The 18,571-nt window shown below is 40.7% G+C and overlaps 1 protein-coding gene across 1 annotated transcript in view; it reads right to left on the bottom strand.

Annotated features, from left to right (window-relative positions):
• Positions 1–432: 432 nt before the first annotated feature.
• The window catches only part of ANKUB1 (ankyrin repeat and ubiquitin domain containing 1), a 38,690-nt gene continuing 20,551 nt past the window's right edge, over positions 433–18,571 (bottom strand). The window contains exons 3-6 of the mRNA XM_078147313.1: positions 15,594–15,810; positions 9,382–9,496; positions 6,351–7,286; positions 433–1,451 (exon numbers count right to left, since the gene is read on the bottom strand). Of these exons, the coding sequence (XP_078003439.1) occupies positions 1,349–1,451; positions 6,351–7,286; positions 9,382–9,496; positions 15,594–15,810 (1,371 nt within the window). The 3' untranslated portion in view covers positions 433–1,348. The remainder of the gene's footprint in view (positions 1,452–6,350; positions 7,287–9,381; positions 9,497–15,593; positions 15,811–18,571) is intronic.

Below are 18,571 nucleotides of genomic sequence, written 5' to 3'. Positions count from 1 at the left end.
GTATGATTCTGCTAGCTTATAGAAAATAAACACCACATACACAGCCTAATTTTGTTTGTCTCTTTTTAGACCAAACACTGAAGGTTGACACCCTCTAGGTTTTCTTTTGTTCTGTACTGTATACTTTTTATAAAAAAATTTTTTCTTCCTCCTTTCCCATCCTCCCACCTCCCATGGGTCTTTTTTTTTTTTTAACAAACCCTTGATTAAAGAGCCAGGAAATACACCAAAAAGAGAGAGGAGTTTAGGAAATTTGAGAGACCTACCCAGGCCAAACTGCTGAGTCAAACCCAGATTGGAACACAAGGGGTCCCTGCTACTACCAGGTTTCTGAGGTTGAAAACAGCAGCCTTCAAACTCTGCTTCCTGATAGCAGATACGTCAACCTGAAATAAGGAAGACTACCAAAGGAGCAAAAACTAGGATCTTTATTAGAGACAAGGGAATTGCAATTCAGTATTATCACACAGCACCAGGGAACTGGAGTGCCCAAGAGGGGCAGGGGGTATAGGGTTAAATACATTTCAACTGGGAGAGAGTCTCTTAGGAGGCACAACCTTAGGAAGCTGTTACGTAAGTTATTTTGCATAACAATCAAAAGGCCGTGGAGAACGTTAGGAAAGCTGGTGGGAGGAGTGGCATCTGGCCAGAATTGCATGCTCAGGCTCCCTGTGTAGCAATGGGCGAAACCAGTCTGGACCTGCTTCAATCCTGAGGGCAGTTGGGATCAAAGTCAGGTAGCCCCTTTTGATGTCTGCATTCAACATTCTTATTTAAACTGGTCTAATATTCCTCTTTTAACGAGTTTCAATTGTCCTCAGGCAATTCATAGCTCCAGGGTCAAGCAGAGCCAGCAGCATTCAACAATTGGTTGAAAAGATTTTGGAGGGATGATAGCTGTCTCCAAGTATTAAAAGGATAAAATGGGAGAGGGACTAGATTTTCTCTACTTTGCTTCAGGAGTCAGAACTGGTAAACTTAGTTGAATGAGTAAAGAGGCAGATTAGGGCTCAATATAAGGAAAAACTTGTTAATAAGAACTCCCTACAAGTGAAATTGACCACTTGAGGGGCTAGGGAGTTCCTTGTTTCTGGAATTCTTCAGGCTGAACAAAACCCTCAAACATGATTGAACTGGGATGGCTTCCAACTCGGAGCATCAATGATTTGGTGATTCAAATTGCCAACATTCAGAGATCACAGTATTAAAGACTCTTTACCTGTTTATGAGCCCTTCCTCCCTGCTGTTACATGAGGTGTGTTAGCATTGGAAATGAGGAATTATGTCGGCATTCTAGATACAAATGAATGGGGTTTTCCCTTCTCAAAGGAAAGCCTCCTGGAGATCTTCATTTTGAAGTTGGGCCTTCAGTAGTTAGATTATAAATGCTCTTCTTTGCCATGGTCTTTGCAATTTCTAACTGCTGAAGCCATGGTTTTTCTTTAAACGCACTGCAAGAAAATAAACAATTTATCATGAAACCTATTCTTTCCTTGTTTAGATGTGGATATGAGAGACACCCATCAGTCGGGTTTTGGAGTGCTGGGACCCCAAGATCGCAGTACCGGGCCCTGCTGAATGAATTCAACTCAAATCTTCTTCAGCCAGAGGAAAAGTTTATTAGTGATAAATCACAGAGGCCAGGTGACGCCCATAAGGACAGGCGGGCATGAGAAAGGCTAGGCCTTTTGGGGCACGAGAGATTCTCAGCTAGGTGACGCCCGTAAAGACGAGCGGGCATGAGAGGTTCTCAGCCTTGTGGGCCTGAGATTCTCAGAATCTGAATGAGGGCCAAGGTGGATCTTAAATACTAAAGTAATTTTGGGTGGCCAGAGAAGGGGGTTGGGAAAAGGGTCTAGGTAAGAATTCTAATTGAGGTCAGAGAGATTGAATAGACAATGGAAATAGATAATGGAGGGAACAGGAAGGCAGAAGTTTGAAAGGCATCTGCACAAAATCAAGGTGGGGCTAGGACTTTCCAAAGGAGATAAAGGAAGGCCTTTCTGGGGCCTATAGACTAGAGGGAGCCTAAGGCTTTCAAAGGGATATGAGGGGAGTCGATTAGGAAATTTGAAGGTTTAAGGGTTTTTCTGGGTCCTGTAGACAAACAGGAGCCAGATTCTATTCAGGGCAAGGGTTGAAGGTGCATCTGAATAAGATCTAAAGGTAAGCTAGGGCTTTCAAGGGAGATGAGGGTCTGGGGCCTGTGAGTCAGATTCCCTTTGGGGCAAAGGGTGAAGATCTTGGCTTGGGCCCCACCCCTATCAGATATGAGAGACACCCATCAGTCTATAGTTTTAGCTGTCCATTAGTCTAACCTTTCCAACCAGAGATTGCACGTCAGATCTGCACACAAAGTCTGGAAAGAACCTGGGGTCTTTCTCATATCAGTTGTTAAATTTGTAAATATGTAGTTCTTAAGAGAGGCAGTGAGGATAATGGCAATGCCACTACTCTGAACTCAAATCCGAGGAAAGAAACCAAGTCAGTAGAATGTGGAATCTTCAGCAGTTAAAACTGTTCATGTTCTCTCATTTTCATTTAACTCAACAGCAGCACACATGTAACTGTCTTTGCTGCCCTCGGGAAGTCATGTTTTTTCCCCAGCTTGAAAAGAAAGAAAGCTAATTTGAGATAAATACGAGAAGGCAAGATTTCTCCCTGTACAGTGGGAGTTTTGAAGATCTCTTGAGAGAAAAGAGAACAGAGAAGATTGAGGTGAGATGGAGCCCCAATACATGGAGCAGCAGCGTGACCAGTGGTAGCAGCATCTGCTGTCCCTTTTTCAAACCCAACCCTCCATGTGGAAGACCTTGAGAGGTGACCTCTAAAAGGACAAGCAGAGAGGCATATGATTGAATTCTTTACTTTTATTTTTGGCAGGCATTTGTTCTTTTGCTGTCAGCGGAGCACTGAGAGGAAAATTAGACATGAAAAACTGGCAGTCCTCAACCCTGCTGCTGTGGATACAAATGGTACCTGAGGAGTTAAAAGAATATTAAGGGTTGTTTTTTCCAGTACTTTGTGAAGCCCCTCCTGAGGGGTGGTCATTCTGTACCTCATCCTGTAACTTCAGAACATCCTAAAGTCCTTTTCCCCTTATCTTGAAATACCATAAAACTCCTTAACCTGTGTCACCCTTGGCCTGTGTTCCCCCTTATCCTTGATCTTTTTTTTTTAAGGCAATTGGGGTTAAGTGGACTTGCCCAAGGTCACACAGCTAGTGTCAAGTGTTTGGTCTGAGGCCAGATTTGAACTCAGGTCCTCCTGACTTCAGGGCCGGTGCTCTATCCACTGCGCCACCTAGCTGCCCCTTATCCTTGATCTTTAACCAACCATAAAACCCTAAAAACCTTCCTGTCCTTAATCTTTAACCATCATAAGACCCTAAAAATCTACAGGCTGTATAGCTTTTTGTCTACATTAGCCTAGGCCCCCCAACAATCAGTAACTTTTTTTCAGCCTTGTAGCTACAGTAAAAGGTCCACGTGTGCTTTTAATACAAATAAAAGCAGCTCTTGCTGGCTAAGAGAAAGTCGTCTAAGTGAAATCCTTACACTGGTACCGCTCTTCCAAATCTGACCTCAACACTGACTTACTTCATCTGGGTATGGCTGGCACCTGTTTCTAATTGACTCATTTTAAAAATTTTGTTAAAGACTGAATTTGGTGGATCTAATGTTCTTTCTTTCTTTCTTTCTTTCTTTCTTTTTTTTTAATGAGACAATTGGGGTTAAGTGACCTGCCCAGAGTCACACAGCTAGTGAGTGTTATGTGTCTGAGGCTGGACTTGACCTCAGGTCCTCTTGACTCCAAGGCCGGTGCTCTATCCACTGTGCCGCCTAACTGCCCTCTAATGTTATTTCTTATAAATATTTGTGGCTGGTCCTATTTTTATGTTTCTTGATGTCATGAGCAGCTCGAGGGCTTGGGATGGTTCTGGGAGTCACAAAGAATAGAGTGACCCTTCCTAGTGCAGGGCTGGGATCTCCCCCTGAAGACCTTCCTGAAAACGTCTATTGGTAAAATAATCATCTTTTGTTTCTTGTTTTTCATCGTGAATCTCAGGATAAATAATTTTAAAATTCATCATCCAACTGTTGTTAGAGCTTTTTGTTTAGTGTCCTAAAAGGTCATTAAAAAAAAATTCTACTCACAGGTACCTCAATAGAGGACAAAGACTTAGGCTACCCACAGCAAAAGCACTAGATCTGGATCAGGAAATGTTTTTATTTTTTGTCTTTGTATCACCAGCACCTCCCACAGTGCTTGCATGCACATTTAATTGATTCTTGTTGAATTGAATTGAATTAAATTGGCATCCCTAGATTTGAATAATGCTTGTGCTACTTAGTTGAATAGCCTGGGATAAGTCACTGAAATGTCTTTGAGCCTCAGTTTTTTCATCTGTAGAACAAAGTCTGGAGTAGAACATCATCTTTAAAATCCTTTCAACTCTGCAGCTTGTGACCCAATGAATTGCTAATGTCACTAGGTTGGCTCCAAACTTTCTCCAGTAGATATCCAAATCACCACCACTAGGTGGCAGCAACCTGCCGCAACCTGCCAAATAGTAAGAAAGGAGCAGGGGCTCAAAAAATAAAATGTTTGTGATAAAATTCGTGTACAGAATGTCATAGCATGGTAGTTACACGACCCTGGAAAGACAGAATCATGGGGTGTCACCAATGGGTGTGGGTGTTTATGAGAATGCGTGTGCCAGAAGCATCTGGTTCAAGTAAGTTTGCTTATCGCCAGATACTATCACTTCCATCCAGTTTTCTCATCCGGTCCCATTTTTATCTCCAAGAGCTTCACCTCACTATTTTGCTTAATTCATTTTGACTCACATTATTACTCAATTACTTACCTATTTGCTTCCATTTTCATCATTGTCCAATTACTTATGCCAGGAGTTGACAAACCACAGCCCCTTTATATCTTGTTTTATATGGCCCCTCAAGCTAAGAATAGTTTTTACATTTTAAAATACAATAAAAACTTTATTTAGAAATGTAAAAACCTTCTTAGTTTTCAGGCTATACAAAAGCAGGCAGCTTCTGGATTATTTGGCCCAGGATTACAGTTTGCTGCCTCCAGACCTATGCTTTTAAAATACATTTTCTTTCCCCTATTTTTCAAATTCTTTTTTCTGTTCTCACTTAACAGAAACACTCTTAATCATGTGTGGGACTGATAATTCCCTATTTGTCTTAAAAAAAAAAACACGAGGGACCTTGTGATTTAACACTTAACTAACTCTTCACTGGGAAATTCCATAACACTTATGAAAATTCACTGAGAGAAAAGGACTCCATCTTTTACTTCTGTAATACCATACTGGGAACCTAAACTCAAATTTGGCAGAATCTCACATGACCTTATTTGATGGACTTGGAGAGTTTCTAATTCACATTCAATGCTAAATAGGCATGAGGCCCTCACAACTCGATTTTGTTCTAAAAATCTTTCTTAGAATTCTATTGGAACTGGATAATCATTAGTAAAATAAACCTTAACTCCAGGGAGTATAGGGTGCTACAGTGTGTAGGGGATCTATGATAAGATGAGCTATCATACAAATTTAGCACCAACTCTGGGCTCATTTCCCAGCTGGGCACTCGGGGTCCCCAGAGGGCAGGTGACTACTCACTCCTCCTCCTCAGGGTTCAGTGGTTCATGAGCCAATACCTATGTCGTTTCCATTGAGACAGTGGATACAGTTTGAACTGGAAGGGATGGGACAAGACTTGATTCCAAGTTTTCTTGACTGTACGGCTACATCCCTAACCTCTCTGGGAACCTGTCCTGAGAGATGATCCTCAGGGAATCAATGGTTCTTGTTAATATTTCTTGACTGTTGCTTTCAAACTTCCCGCCTTTTCTTGTCTCTGGGCAAACTTGTGTAACTACCTTTGTTCTAGATTTCTGTGAAAAGATTGTGCCCCCTGAAAGCCCAGCCAATGGGATAAGGGGAAGGGGGTTAGGGAGGAGGAACTCGAGTTAGGGTATAAATAAATAAGCCTTGATTTCTGTACCAAATGTACTCTCCTGGCCTGAAATGGAGACTAAGAGGGTACCCTTTCTCATGAGAAAGCAATAAATTCCTTTCTACTTTCAAGGTATCTAAGTCTTTGTTTTCATTTTTGAGTAAGTGGTCTCTGTCCCACACATGACTCATGAAAGAAAAGGAGAGTTGGGATAAGTGCCTCAGTGTAGGTGCTACTGAGGCTGATGATGATGACGATAATGATGATGATGATGATGATGATGATGATGATGATAATTTTTTACCTAGGATGCACAATTTTAAATATTGGCCAACATGAATGGTTAAAGAAGAAAAATACCTTGCAGTAGCTAAGCAGTAGATTGCATTCTCTCTTGCAGTCTTCCCACTGTGTTCCAAGAAAGATTCAAGGGATGAAGTTAGGAAACGAGCTGCCTTAGGTGTCACATAGTAAAAAGGAGGGTGTGAGTAGCCCCTAGTAGCAAGTGAAGGAAGAGGAACTTGGGCTGAGTACAGATTCGTTGTCATCACTTTCTTCTTCCTAGATGTAGCCATCTTCTTTTTCTGGTTGCTTGAGTAACATTCTTGTAATCTTGAGAACTCATTTCTTTTTATTGGAGGCAGTTTTATGCTTCCTACACTTTTCTGCTGCCATGGAACTGTTACAGGATCCGAAGTTTTCCTGCTTTGGGTTTTTTCACAGAAACTTGGCAGTCTGGAAACTTTGCTTTTTATGCCCTTGTTCCCAGCTTTACTCCATTCTTTGGAGGTCATTTTCGGTTGGGTGAAGCCATCCACCATGACAAAATCTCCAACTCGAGTTCTGAACACCTGAGTCCCATCGTGGCGTCTTCTCTGAAGGATGTGATGCTGGGCTCTGAGAAGCCATTGTTTTATTTTAATGTAGATCCTCATGGGGATTGAAATTTTAGAATAAGAAACCATGGACCACATCTTAGCCACCAAATATAGTACGCAGTCTTTATGCTTGTGTTTGAGGGCAATTGTCAGTGGGATTTGTCCCACTGCATTTTTACAGTCCAGGCACAGGACATTGTAATTGATAAAGGCCTTAAGTACCAATAGTTGGCCTGTTTCTGCAGCTGCATGAATGGGACATTTGGTAGTATCTGGGTGATAAGTTTCATGACACCATTCTCGGTAGGGATGTACGCCAACTGCTTCGTTGGGCCTTGCCCCTTGCTGTAGGCTCCACTCTGTGAGCTCAATATATCCATAAAATGCAGCCATATAAAGTGCTACCCTCTTCTGGTACCTGAGTGAATGTAACAAAATAGGAAAGTTAATCTAAAAACCTAATAAAAATAGGTATGCAGCAATGATTAAATATTCTATTGCAGTTTTTCTCTTGCTAGATAGAAGTATGCCAAAAATATTTCTGTTAAATATCATAACAATTAACTTTTGGTTAAGTGAGTAGTAGTAAGTCCTTTGACTCACACAGGTCCCATTTGTAAATATTATACTATATTATTTATTCGTATGTACATATACATACATATGTATACATATATACATGTACATATATACGTAAGGCATGAGTGACAGTCCTGCTCGTGCACTGACTGCACCAAATGTGCTTCTATATTCCTGTCTAGGGGAGGAAGCTCTGGCTTGAGTTTCAATATGGGGCTATAGCTAGATGTGATACACACTCTCTGTAGGTAGTGCCTTCAGCAGTGTGGGAGTAGGGTGTCATCTTCCTGTGATATCCAAGTTAGGTAAAGCCTTGGCAGGAATCTAAGAACAACTGGGAAAAGGGAGAAGTCAGAAGTCAACAAGCATTTATTAAGCACTTACTGTGTGCTGGGCACTGTGCTAAGCACTGGGAATAGAAAGAAAGATGAAACAAGGTCCCTGCCCTCAAGGAGCTAACATTCCAATAGGAGAGATAACGTAAAAATAACTACATACACACAAGATAGTTATAAGACATATTACTTTGTAAATGGAAAGGTGATAGAGGAAGGAGGAATGGGAAAGGTCTGTTGTAGACAGTGAGATTTGAGCTGAATCTTGAAAGAAGCCAGTAAGCCAGATGAGTTTTGAAAGAAGCCAGGGAGGGGCAGCTAGGTGGTGCAGTGGATAGAGCACTGGCCCTGGATTCAGGAGGACCTGAGTTCAAATCCAGCCTCAGACACATAATACTTACTGTGTGACCCTGGGCAAGTCACTTAACCCCATTGCCTAGCCAAAAAAAAAAAAAACCACCAAAAAAAGACACGTTTGCCCATCAAAGTGGATAGTCCTAACTGTTTCTTTGAGGTGAGCTGAATAGGAGTGCACTGGACTTGAAGCTCCCAAGTCACGTAGGCTTCCCCGTGCCATATGAAGGTAGTGAGAACCTTAGACCTGAGTGAAGGTGCAAGAATTCAGTGCCACTGCCATCTCGTCCCTTCCATGCTGCTAAGTGCAGCTCCAGGATAATTTACACACCTCTGTTGTTGTTCAGTTGTGTCCAACTCTTCATGACCCTATTTCAGAGTTTTCTTGGCAAAGTTACTGATGTGATTTGCCATTCCCTTCTCCAGCTCATTTTATGGATGAGGGAACTGAGGCACACAGGGTTAAGTGACTCTCCCAGGGTCATACACCTAATAAGTGTCTAAGGTCAGATTTGAACTCATGAAGATGAATCTTTCTGACTCCAAGTCTTGCACTGTATCTACTGTACCACCTAGCTTCTCATATCCCAGCCACTCTAACTGCCAAGGGCATGATGGGAGTTGAGAAGAATTTTCTCACTGCGACTTAGTTGACAAGCAGATTGGGAGAGTTTCTGCAGTAAGGAAGTGAGGTAGTCAAAAGGATGTCGACCTGGGAGATTCTTTTCTGTTCTGGTTGAGCTTGGCTATGGACGTGATTAAGGATAACCTAGGAATAAGGCATGGCAATGGAAGACAGCTCCAGCAGAGGGCAATAGTGTAGTGGAGGAGTCCAGAGGCTGGTTGGGAAGAGATTAAGCCAACCGAGACTGTTGAACCTGAGTATCATTCACTTTTCCTGCCAGGTTCCTATCATTTTATGGAGTATAGTAGGGCTACTGTAGTATGCACACACACACACACACACACATTATACATACACATACATAATATTTAATATTTATATTATAATATATTATATGCATATATACACCTACACACATACACATGTATATGTATATATGCATATAGCGTTGTCTTGTATATATGATCTGTGTGTACAGATACATATACACACGTACATATACATCGTGGCATTGCAGATCAGTGTCAAGGATTATTAGGAATAGCTGTTCTTGTGAGTATTGCTTATAGGGAAAAATATGCTTTGTTAATATAGTTAACATTTATTTTTAGCAACCATACTTGAGTACTGGTTCCTTTTCTGATAGATACTGTTGGACTTTAAGCTTCTGTCCTTGGAGACAACCAGTAAGAAATTCTTTCCATCCATCCCATACATCTAAGCGAAGCGTTGTTCCTGTAGGTGAGGATGAATAAGGAATAATATCTTATCATCCTTGTTTCTGACTGTGATTTGTAGTTCACAAAGTGTGCTTGACCAAAACAAAGGTGGCTTGCTACTGTGGTTGTGATGGAATGTGTGTTTCTGCTAGAAAAGCAGAACCAGCCTCTGTATTAGCCTGGAGGATTCTGCCTTCAGCTCAGTCATTCCTTTGGAAATGCCACTCTGACTTCAGAGTGCTTCTATTTCCTCATCTATAATATTGATTACATTTCCTATACATGTACATGGCCAAAGAACATAAACAACTTTCAAAAGAAAAGAAAATTGTGCGCTATAAACATCCATATTTTTAAAAAATAGTCTTTTGGTCCCCTTTTGATCTTAGAGACTAAGAATGCTTGGTAGCATATAAACCACAAAAAGTGCTGCTATAATTATTTTAGTTTATATGAGACCTTTCATTTGACCTAAGACAATATCTTCCATTCTCTAGTTTCTTTTCTTTCTTTTTTTTTCCCTTTCCTCTCTCTCTTTTTGCCATTCTGTTATTTCCCTTTCCCCCATTGTTTATTATTTGCCTTTTACTCCCCTTTTCAGAAGAAAAAGTGCAACTGGACATGTAGGGCTTAATGTATAAGCAGGTATGGGACCCTACTAGATCCAAACGTGCCTGTCCAAACTCTACCATGTTCCAGACCATGTGGCTGAACTAACCCTCTTGGTCCTGCTCCCCAGTGGTCTTGGTTTTGGCTTAGCAGAACTTGGCTATCTACCAGAGTCTTCCTTGGCTTCAAACCTAATGTAGACATCATGTGTCCTTGACCTGCCTTCCTATTTGCTGTATTTATCTCCCTACAGTTTCTGATCTTGTGTTTCCTGTCCCAATTTACTACAACCTGACTCTGACTCAGATCAGCTCTACCACGGTAGGAAGGTCCCATGACAAATATGGTGATTTCATATCTAGGAGAGTGTAGTTTCGCAACAGTTCTTTAGTAATGCTTTGATTAAACTACTTATCAAAGACTCTGTAATTGGAAATTCAAAGTTTATTTATTAAAGGGTGCCTATTCTCTTGATTTTTTTTCTAATAAGATGTTTAATTTCCCTAGAGATAGGCATGAGAAGGCAGAGAATTTTAACAGCTCATTCTAAATTCAATTATTTCATTTACTGGTACTTAATTATCTACAAAATACCAATTTATTGTGAGATTACACATATTTTGATCCTATTCCCTCCCTATGTGTAATAACTCCTCTGTAAGGTGGAGGAATGGCCCAGGACTGCAAAGATTGCCTGGGATTTTGAATTTTCACTCACCTTTTTCCTGTGCAAGGAAATATCACATGGTATTGTGATGGAGTGAAACTTGAGAGCTGACAAAGAAGAGGAAAAACTGAGAGGGAGTAAAAGACATCCTCCCAGAGTGTAGCAGCAACAATAGTGTTGTGACTGCCATGCTGTGGTTCCTCCCCAAGCCCACAGGGGGAAGGGAAAGCTAAAGTGGTAAATGACAAGGTACAAGACTGTAGCTTCTTACTATGGTGGCTGCAACACCGGTAAAAAACAGGTGCATTGTGGGCAACGCACAGGAGCATCTGTTGGTCCTCATTCCCCTTCTATTGTCTTACTTGGTCTCAATGCAGTTGGAGCCCAGATCTGAGACTGTTCAGCTATTTTGATAAAAGTTATATTTTATAAATGCAGTTTTACTTTTCATTAATATTTGTAGGTGACCTAGACATGTTCATTTCCTTACATTCCTTTGTTTGCCCTCTGAACATGCAAGAGAAGCCAGGATAGATCTTCAGTTTTCGTCACACAGAAGGGTACTGACTGGGAAGCTTTTTCTTCTGGACTTCTGGCTGGGAACCCCAAGCTCTGGTCCACTGTTAAAGAAGCTTTCTCTAAGTGAGGGATTCATTAGGAGCCATTGACATGGTATTTTTGGAAATTATGAGCAGGAATTTAAAAGAATTCAGAAACAGTCACTTCTAAGACACTAAGGAACCACTTTCATTCTGTTATTGTGACCTATGTGTCTGGCCCACTGGAAGGACCTCGAATATATCTGGATAAGGAGGTAGGTGGAATTGAAAGAATAATTTCTCCCATGTACCAGTGAGAAAGAGGGAATAAAGGAAGATGTTCCTTCCCTTCAAGGTCTTTGTTTGTTATTATTTTTTTTCCACTCCCTGACATCTCCACTCAAGGACTGGATCTGGGACTGTACTTCTCTCTGGCCAAAGGCAAGTATAAGAGGTGATCCTGCTTTCAGGGCTACTCCCCATATAATGAATCAGCCCTGATCACTTAGGTAGGAAGGAAGACAATGGGCAGCTCTCAAATGTCAAAGGGACTTTCAGAGCTATATGGACTAACTGATGCTTCTCAGGTTTCAAAGTAAATTTCTAAAACACACACTTTAGGTTTCCACCTTTATTTCAACAATTATACGTAGCTCTAGCGTTCTGACTTCAGACCAATGCAAGACAGATTTTCAGCTTGCTGTAAATATAATACTCCTTATGGACTAAGTCTACCAATTACCAGCTTGGAATCCCAGAAGGTGGCTAGCTACTTCTGCCCTTGGGCTTCTAGTACTTGTTGGTTTGTTTAGTACCCTCATACGGTGTTTGCTCCTTTGATTACCATCCAGACAGACTGAACTAACTTTTAAAATAAGGGATTTCCCAAGGTGGTATAACAAGAGATGTTGGTATAAAACATTCCCCCAAAATGAGCATACACTGTCTCCTGGCACACGTAAGATCCCTGGGGAGAGTGGACTCAAGCTTAGAGACCATATATGACAAAGGCATAACTCAGAGTTCCTGATTTCTGGAAGTCTTTTTCTCCTTTTGTAGAATCTTCATGAAGACCTCTTCTAGTGTTTGTAGCTCTCTGATGGGTTGTGAAAGTTGATGCCCTTGTAGAGGCATCTGCTTTCTTCTGTGGGTTCAGTTTGTCCTTTAGCTGCCAATGCAGGCTGCTGTCAGCTGCTGCCATTTAATGGATAGTGCTACCAAAACCTCATGGGAAATCCAAATTTTCTGACCTTTCAAAATTCACAGGGTCATCTTCTTGTCAAAGGAGGTGGGGAGGAGACAAAGACTCTATTCTCCTTCCCAAATGATTCCGTCTCAGGAATTTGGCTGGCCTGTTATTGGAGTGCCAGATTCCAAAATGGCTTGCCATTTTGTCCAAGCCCTGCAGGTTGACTAATTCTCTTCAACCAACCACAAGATGTTTCCTGTGTGGCTCATCTGCTTGTATTCAAGTCATACCTAGTTTATACCTTTAGTTGATGAATTGATTGATTGATTGATTGATTGAGTCAATAGAGGTATTCAGGAGTTAGTCACACCTAATTTACGCCTTTGGTTTATTGATTCTGCAGTTCAACCAAAGAGGAGTTTTCAATCAAAAGGTGTCAAGGCTGGAGTATCTGGTTAGTTACATTCATTGGGGTTTAGGTGTATGGGACAACCCTCATATGTAGAAAGTATAATAACCATTGAGTGATCAGAAACAGAATGAGGCACTTTGTAAGCTGGGATAACTTTCTCATTAGAAAATATCAGTACCTAAGGAGATCATCCAGAAACAAAGTCTATGAACATCTCCTACCAGGGAAGACACAAAGGGAATTCCCAGGTTGGCTACTAGTTTAGAACAGATGGCTTGCAGTATCCTTTTTCCCTCTAAGATTCTATGGCTTCTAATCTTTCTTGTTTGAAAAGAAAAGCAAATAAGCTGCTTTCCTTCCCGCTGCAAAAAAGAGGTAGCATAGTACAATGGGTAGAGTTCTGTCCTTGGACTCAGCCTTTGATGTGTGACCACAGGAGGAAGGGAACAAGCATTTATTGAGCACTAATACTTAGTGCTGTACAAAGATTATCGCATTTGACCCTTCAACAACCCTGGGAGGTAGGTGCTATTGCTATCTCCATTTCACAGTTGAGGAAATTGAGTTCTGTGGCTTTTTTTTCCTTCTGGTTAGCCTTAGGGTACTAAAAGAGCTGTTAGCCTGCCCTCATCAGAGACAGGCTTTCTAGTCATTATGTCAGAGATAATCAGAAGATCCTGAAGAGACAAGGCCCCAAAGCTGAGGGAAACAGTGACCGCAAGAGCGATGGAGGAACACACCCCAAAATGTGATGTCTGGTAGAAAGCAGCATTGGATCTACTATATCCCTGCCTTACCGGGTGGAGGAGTCCTAGGATTCCTATGCAATTCTTCTCTACATTATTCACAGGGAATCTCCTCCAATGTGTTAGAGCCTTCTTCACTTTGTAGGGACTCCTCTTGGATACCAAATGAGTACACAGGCTTTCCACCAGTTACCATCTGTTCTTGCCACGTGTACAGCAGATTTCTTTTGCTCTTAATTTTTTTTGTTGCTGTTGATAATCTGTTGTTAGGGGCAGCTAGGTGGCGTAGTGGATAAAGCGTCGGCCCTGGATTCAGGAGGACCTGACTTCAAATCCGGCCTCACACATGTAACACTTACTAGCTGTGTGACCCTGGGCAAGTCACTTAACCCCATTGCCTAGAAAAAAAATCTGTTGTTGTTTTTGTTGTTGTTGAGTCATGTCCAGATCTTCATGACCATGTGGACCATACTGTCCATGGAGTTTTCTTGGCAAAGATACTGGAGTGGTTTGCCATTTCCTTCTCCACTGGATTAAGGAAAACAGAGGTTAAGTGACCTGCACAGGGTCACACAGTTAGTAAATATCTGGGGCTGGATTTGAACTCAGGTCTTCCTGACTCCAGCCCAGCACTCTCTCCACTGAGCTACCTAGTTGCTTCCTAATAATCTGTGCTTTACTTCTTAATAATTCCTTATTTTTAACAAATTTCAGCCTGCTCACAACCACAAAGATCTCTTCCTTGCCTCTGGTTGTTTTCAGTCATTTGGAAACTAGTGTTCCATGTCTCCCAACCACATAACAAAAACAATCATTACAGAAGCCATTCAATGAAAGTATATTGGTTGAATGATTGCTATGTAGATACAGAGAGAGGTTGTCATATTAAACTCTTGGTAGGATCACCTGAAGGCAAAGCGAGGCAGGGTCTATTCCTAGCTGTCATGGATGCTCTGATGTTTATATGAGAAAGCAGATTGAGAGTTCCTTTAGCACAAGGGATGGTGAACTGGATGACTTTTCTAATGCTCCCCAATGTTTAGTACAGTGCTATGCAAACAAAAACTATGCCATACATCAAGGGAAAAGGGGCAAATCATGTAACTTCCAGTTGCCTGTTGCAAAAAGGGGACAAAATTTTGTTAACAGAGTTTTGTGATGTTTGGTGAGCTTAGATGAATAAATCTCAACGGGCTTTGAGGTCCTGAAACAAGAATAAGTTATAGAAAGGAGAAATGTTAAGTCTTCATAATTGTTTGACAAAGATTTCATTAAACAGGGGACAGCTACGTGGTGCAATGGCTAGGCTTAGAGTGAGAAAATCAAATCTGGCCTCAAATACTAGCTAGCTATGTGAGCCCAGGCAAATCACTTAACTACTCTCCTCCTCAGTTTCCTGTCTTGTAAAATGAAGATAATTATAGCATCTACCTCCCCAGGGTTATTGTAAGGATAAAATGAGACTGTATTTGTAAAGCACTTTGCAAATCTTAAGCACAAAAATGCTCATTATTTTTATTATGTTATTACTATATGAACTCTATAGGAAAAGCCAAAGCAAAGAATTGCCCACTTGTACAGTACCCATAGCAAAAATCCAACCTCATTATAACAAGCATATAGTATAGTAGTATAGTCTAACTAAAAGTTACAAAAGTAAACTAGAAATCTTCCCTCTCTAGCCTTTTCCTTTTTCCAGTCTTCAAATCATTTACTTCAAGCAATATTCAATATTGCTTCTCTAAGCCATTTTGCTTATCTGTAAAACAGGGATAGTATTAGAACCTGTACTATATAAATATCAATTATTATTTTTTAATATTAATTTCAAGCCAAATTTCTGTACAAAAGAAAAATTCAGGCAGAACCTTGGAGTTTGTTGTATTGGAAATTGATATGTGATGGACAAGTTTTAGAAAGAGTTTCCAAAGTAAAAAACCATATACTGTACCTATATCTGTTTGGTAATCAATCAGTGTGTTACAGTCATACATCTCCCTTCCTTGAGGAGTCCGGAGACAGAAGATACTCACTGGAAAGCCACATCGCAGGGTTATCAGTGTTTTCAGATAGGACACTTTTTTACCAAGAAGGTAAATGCTCCCCATTATTGGCATTGTTTCTTGAGTTACTGCATTATAGATGTAGAGGGTCGGTTTGTTTTCTTTCTAAGTGGGGGGGGAAAGTAAAGAGAGTAATTATCTTGAGGTATAAGTTAGCCCTGCTATCCAAGAAGCAGGGATGGGAAGAAAAGATTCAAGTTTCAAAGACCACTGAACTCTAATCTACTCCTCTTCAATTGAGATGCTTGTCCTTTTGATTTTTAATAATGATAATAGATAATATTTATATAGTGCTTTAAGGTTTGCAAAGCACCTTATATATTATCTCATTCGATCTTAACAACAACCCAGGGAACTAAGTGCTATCTTGCCATTTCAAGTAAGGCTGAGAAGAGTTAGGTGACTTGCCCAGAGTTATGCTAGTGACTAAGAAAGGATTTGAACCAAGGTCTTCCTGCCTTCAAGTCCAACTTTCCATCCACTATGTCATCTAACTGATTCACTTAGGATTAAGAGTAACTCAGTTTCACTTGCTGCTGAGTCCACAAACTAAGGGGATAAGGAGCTTAAATAACCTTGTGTAATCTTGTTTGGGAAATGGCCTTACTTCTTTGCAGTTTGATTAGAAATATTGTTTACATCTAGTCCTTCATTTAGTTTCGTAAAAACTTCTGGCTTTGTTCCCTATTGTTTTGTAGATGATGCAAGAAAAAGAGTGTAGCTAAGGCTCTTGTATGGAAAAAGATCACTGGAAAATTGTACAGTTGGGGACAAACTACCCCAGTCTTTCTATTCATAACACACACACACACACACACACACACACACACACACACACTCACATGCGCGCACCCCCCCCCTTATAAATTCCAAAAGTTAATAAGCAGCGAGCTATTGAGTCTTGGTTTTCTAAAGAAAGGGGAACCCATGCCAAGTTCCTCAAAATTCTCAAAACTAGATGTTCTACCCTCATCAGGATAGTACAGCAAGTAGTTTCCTAATCGTATGAGTCAATTTCAGTTTAATTCACTTCAATTCAACAAATATTTCTATATTTGAAACACTGTGTTGGGGGGAGGGGGATACAAAACCAAAACCTGAAACAAAAACCTGCCTTCAAGGAGCCTATGTTCTCCTAGGGAGAAAACAATATATGTGTGGACAGTTAAATACAAAATATATATGGAATAAATATCAGGTTATTTCAAGTGATGATGGTTTGGGGCAGAACACTAAATCTGTAGGTAACGCTTGAGTTGTACTTTGAAGGAAAATTTTTTTAGGCAAAATTTTGAGATAGGTAAAGTTGTCCTCCAAATGTATACTTCCTTACAGAGTCTATCCTTTAAAATCTACCTTGTAAGGCAGCCAGTGTCCTCATGCTGTTCCCATCACCCCACTTCTCCATCTCCATGCTACAGACCTTTTTCTTCTATATAAAAAATTTAGCTCGCTTTTTTATCACATAGTCTAGATTTCAGGTATGGGACAAGTGAATGGTAGCAGATTGATTAGAAAAAATAATCCCTGATTACAATGATACCTACCTAATTCTTAACCCTTCAGAGATAACAAAACAACAACAACAATAAAAACCATTGCCTTAGTCCAATTAAGATGTCATTAAAGTATAGTAATGGTAAAAGTTTTAGGTGCCAGAACAAGTCTCAGGAAAACATTTTTGGTTGGGAGATGCTTTCAGGAGACCCAAGATTGTACTTGTTGAGGTCCTGTGACCTCTAATCAAGAGTCTTGTAACTTTGATATAGGTACATCTCTGAGAAGAGGGAAAGGCTCAGAAGGTGTTGTCAAAGGCACAGATGCTCCTGACTTGATAACACAGAGTCCTCATTGTCAAATCCTTCAGTGAGCAAGGTTCCCAAGACCTTGGGCAGCTCGTAGATTTGAATATTAGACCTCTGACCCCCACCCCAAAAAAAGACCTCTGACCCCAAAGGACTCATTCTTTCCACTGTATGTGGCAACAGTTTCTTCTTTTGGGTCACCTAAGCCCCTTTCCTGAAGCAGAAAGATGGAGTAATCAACCTCTTTCTCCACGTGTCCTGGGGCTGGCGGTTGCTGCAGATTGGCTGCCTTTACATAGCTCCCCATAAGTAATGGCCTACCCCACTGTTGGCCTGTCAGTTCAGTTCAACAAACAATTGAGTTAATGTTTGTTGAATTGAATCAATTCCCTGGCCAGCGTTCCCTGAACCTTCCTTCTGTGGCTCTTTCTTCCCATACAGAGAATAGCAGAAGCAGTGTTTAAAGCCTGGACCTGGACCATAGTTTCCCAAAGTGGTCAACACTGCCCCCTGGAGGGTGCTGGAATGATCCAGGGAAGCAGTAGTCGTCTTGGGAGCAATTGGGGGGAATTGAATAAAAATAAAGGGGGGGGGGGAGGGTATGGAAGCGTAAGGAAAGAAGAGAAGAAAAATTTTGAAAAACTTCATACTTGTTTCATCTATTGTGTCACAGAGATAAAATCATAGCGATTACGTTATTTTCCAAATAAGCACACAAAATGTGAGTTATAAAGTGTCAGTGGTCAAGTCGGCCAACAGGTCTTAATAAGCAAGCGTTGGCAGGCGAGTGTGTGGAACATTGTTGCGAAATCCATAATGCATCAGCAGCAATGCGTACATGCAATGATTTGTTTACAATATATTATACAGTTATGTGATGTAATATTGTGTCATCAAAATTTCAATGCAGGAAAAAACCCACAAATTTACAATAAATTACTAAGTTAAGATGGGTCTTTTAAAAAGTCTTTATCTTTTTAAAATGATGCAAATTTCAAAAAACCATTAAAGGGTTAAAGAAAGTAGATTTCCAGGTGAGTGCTGAGTAATTTTTTTTTTTT

This window comes from Phascolarctos cinereus, unplaced genomic scaffold (genome assembly GCF_003287225.1).
Source record: "Phascolarctos cinereus isolate Bilbo 61053 unplaced genomic scaffold, phaCin_HiC Scaffold_7;HRSCAF=346, whole genome shotgun sequence".
NCBI classification, from domain to species: domain Eukaryota; kingdom Metazoa; phylum Chordata; class Mammalia; order Diprotodontia; family Phascolarctidae; genus Phascolarctos; species Phascolarctos cinereus.
Note: the sequence above shows the minus strand (reverse complement) of the source record. Positions and strands in the feature narration are given on the sequence as shown.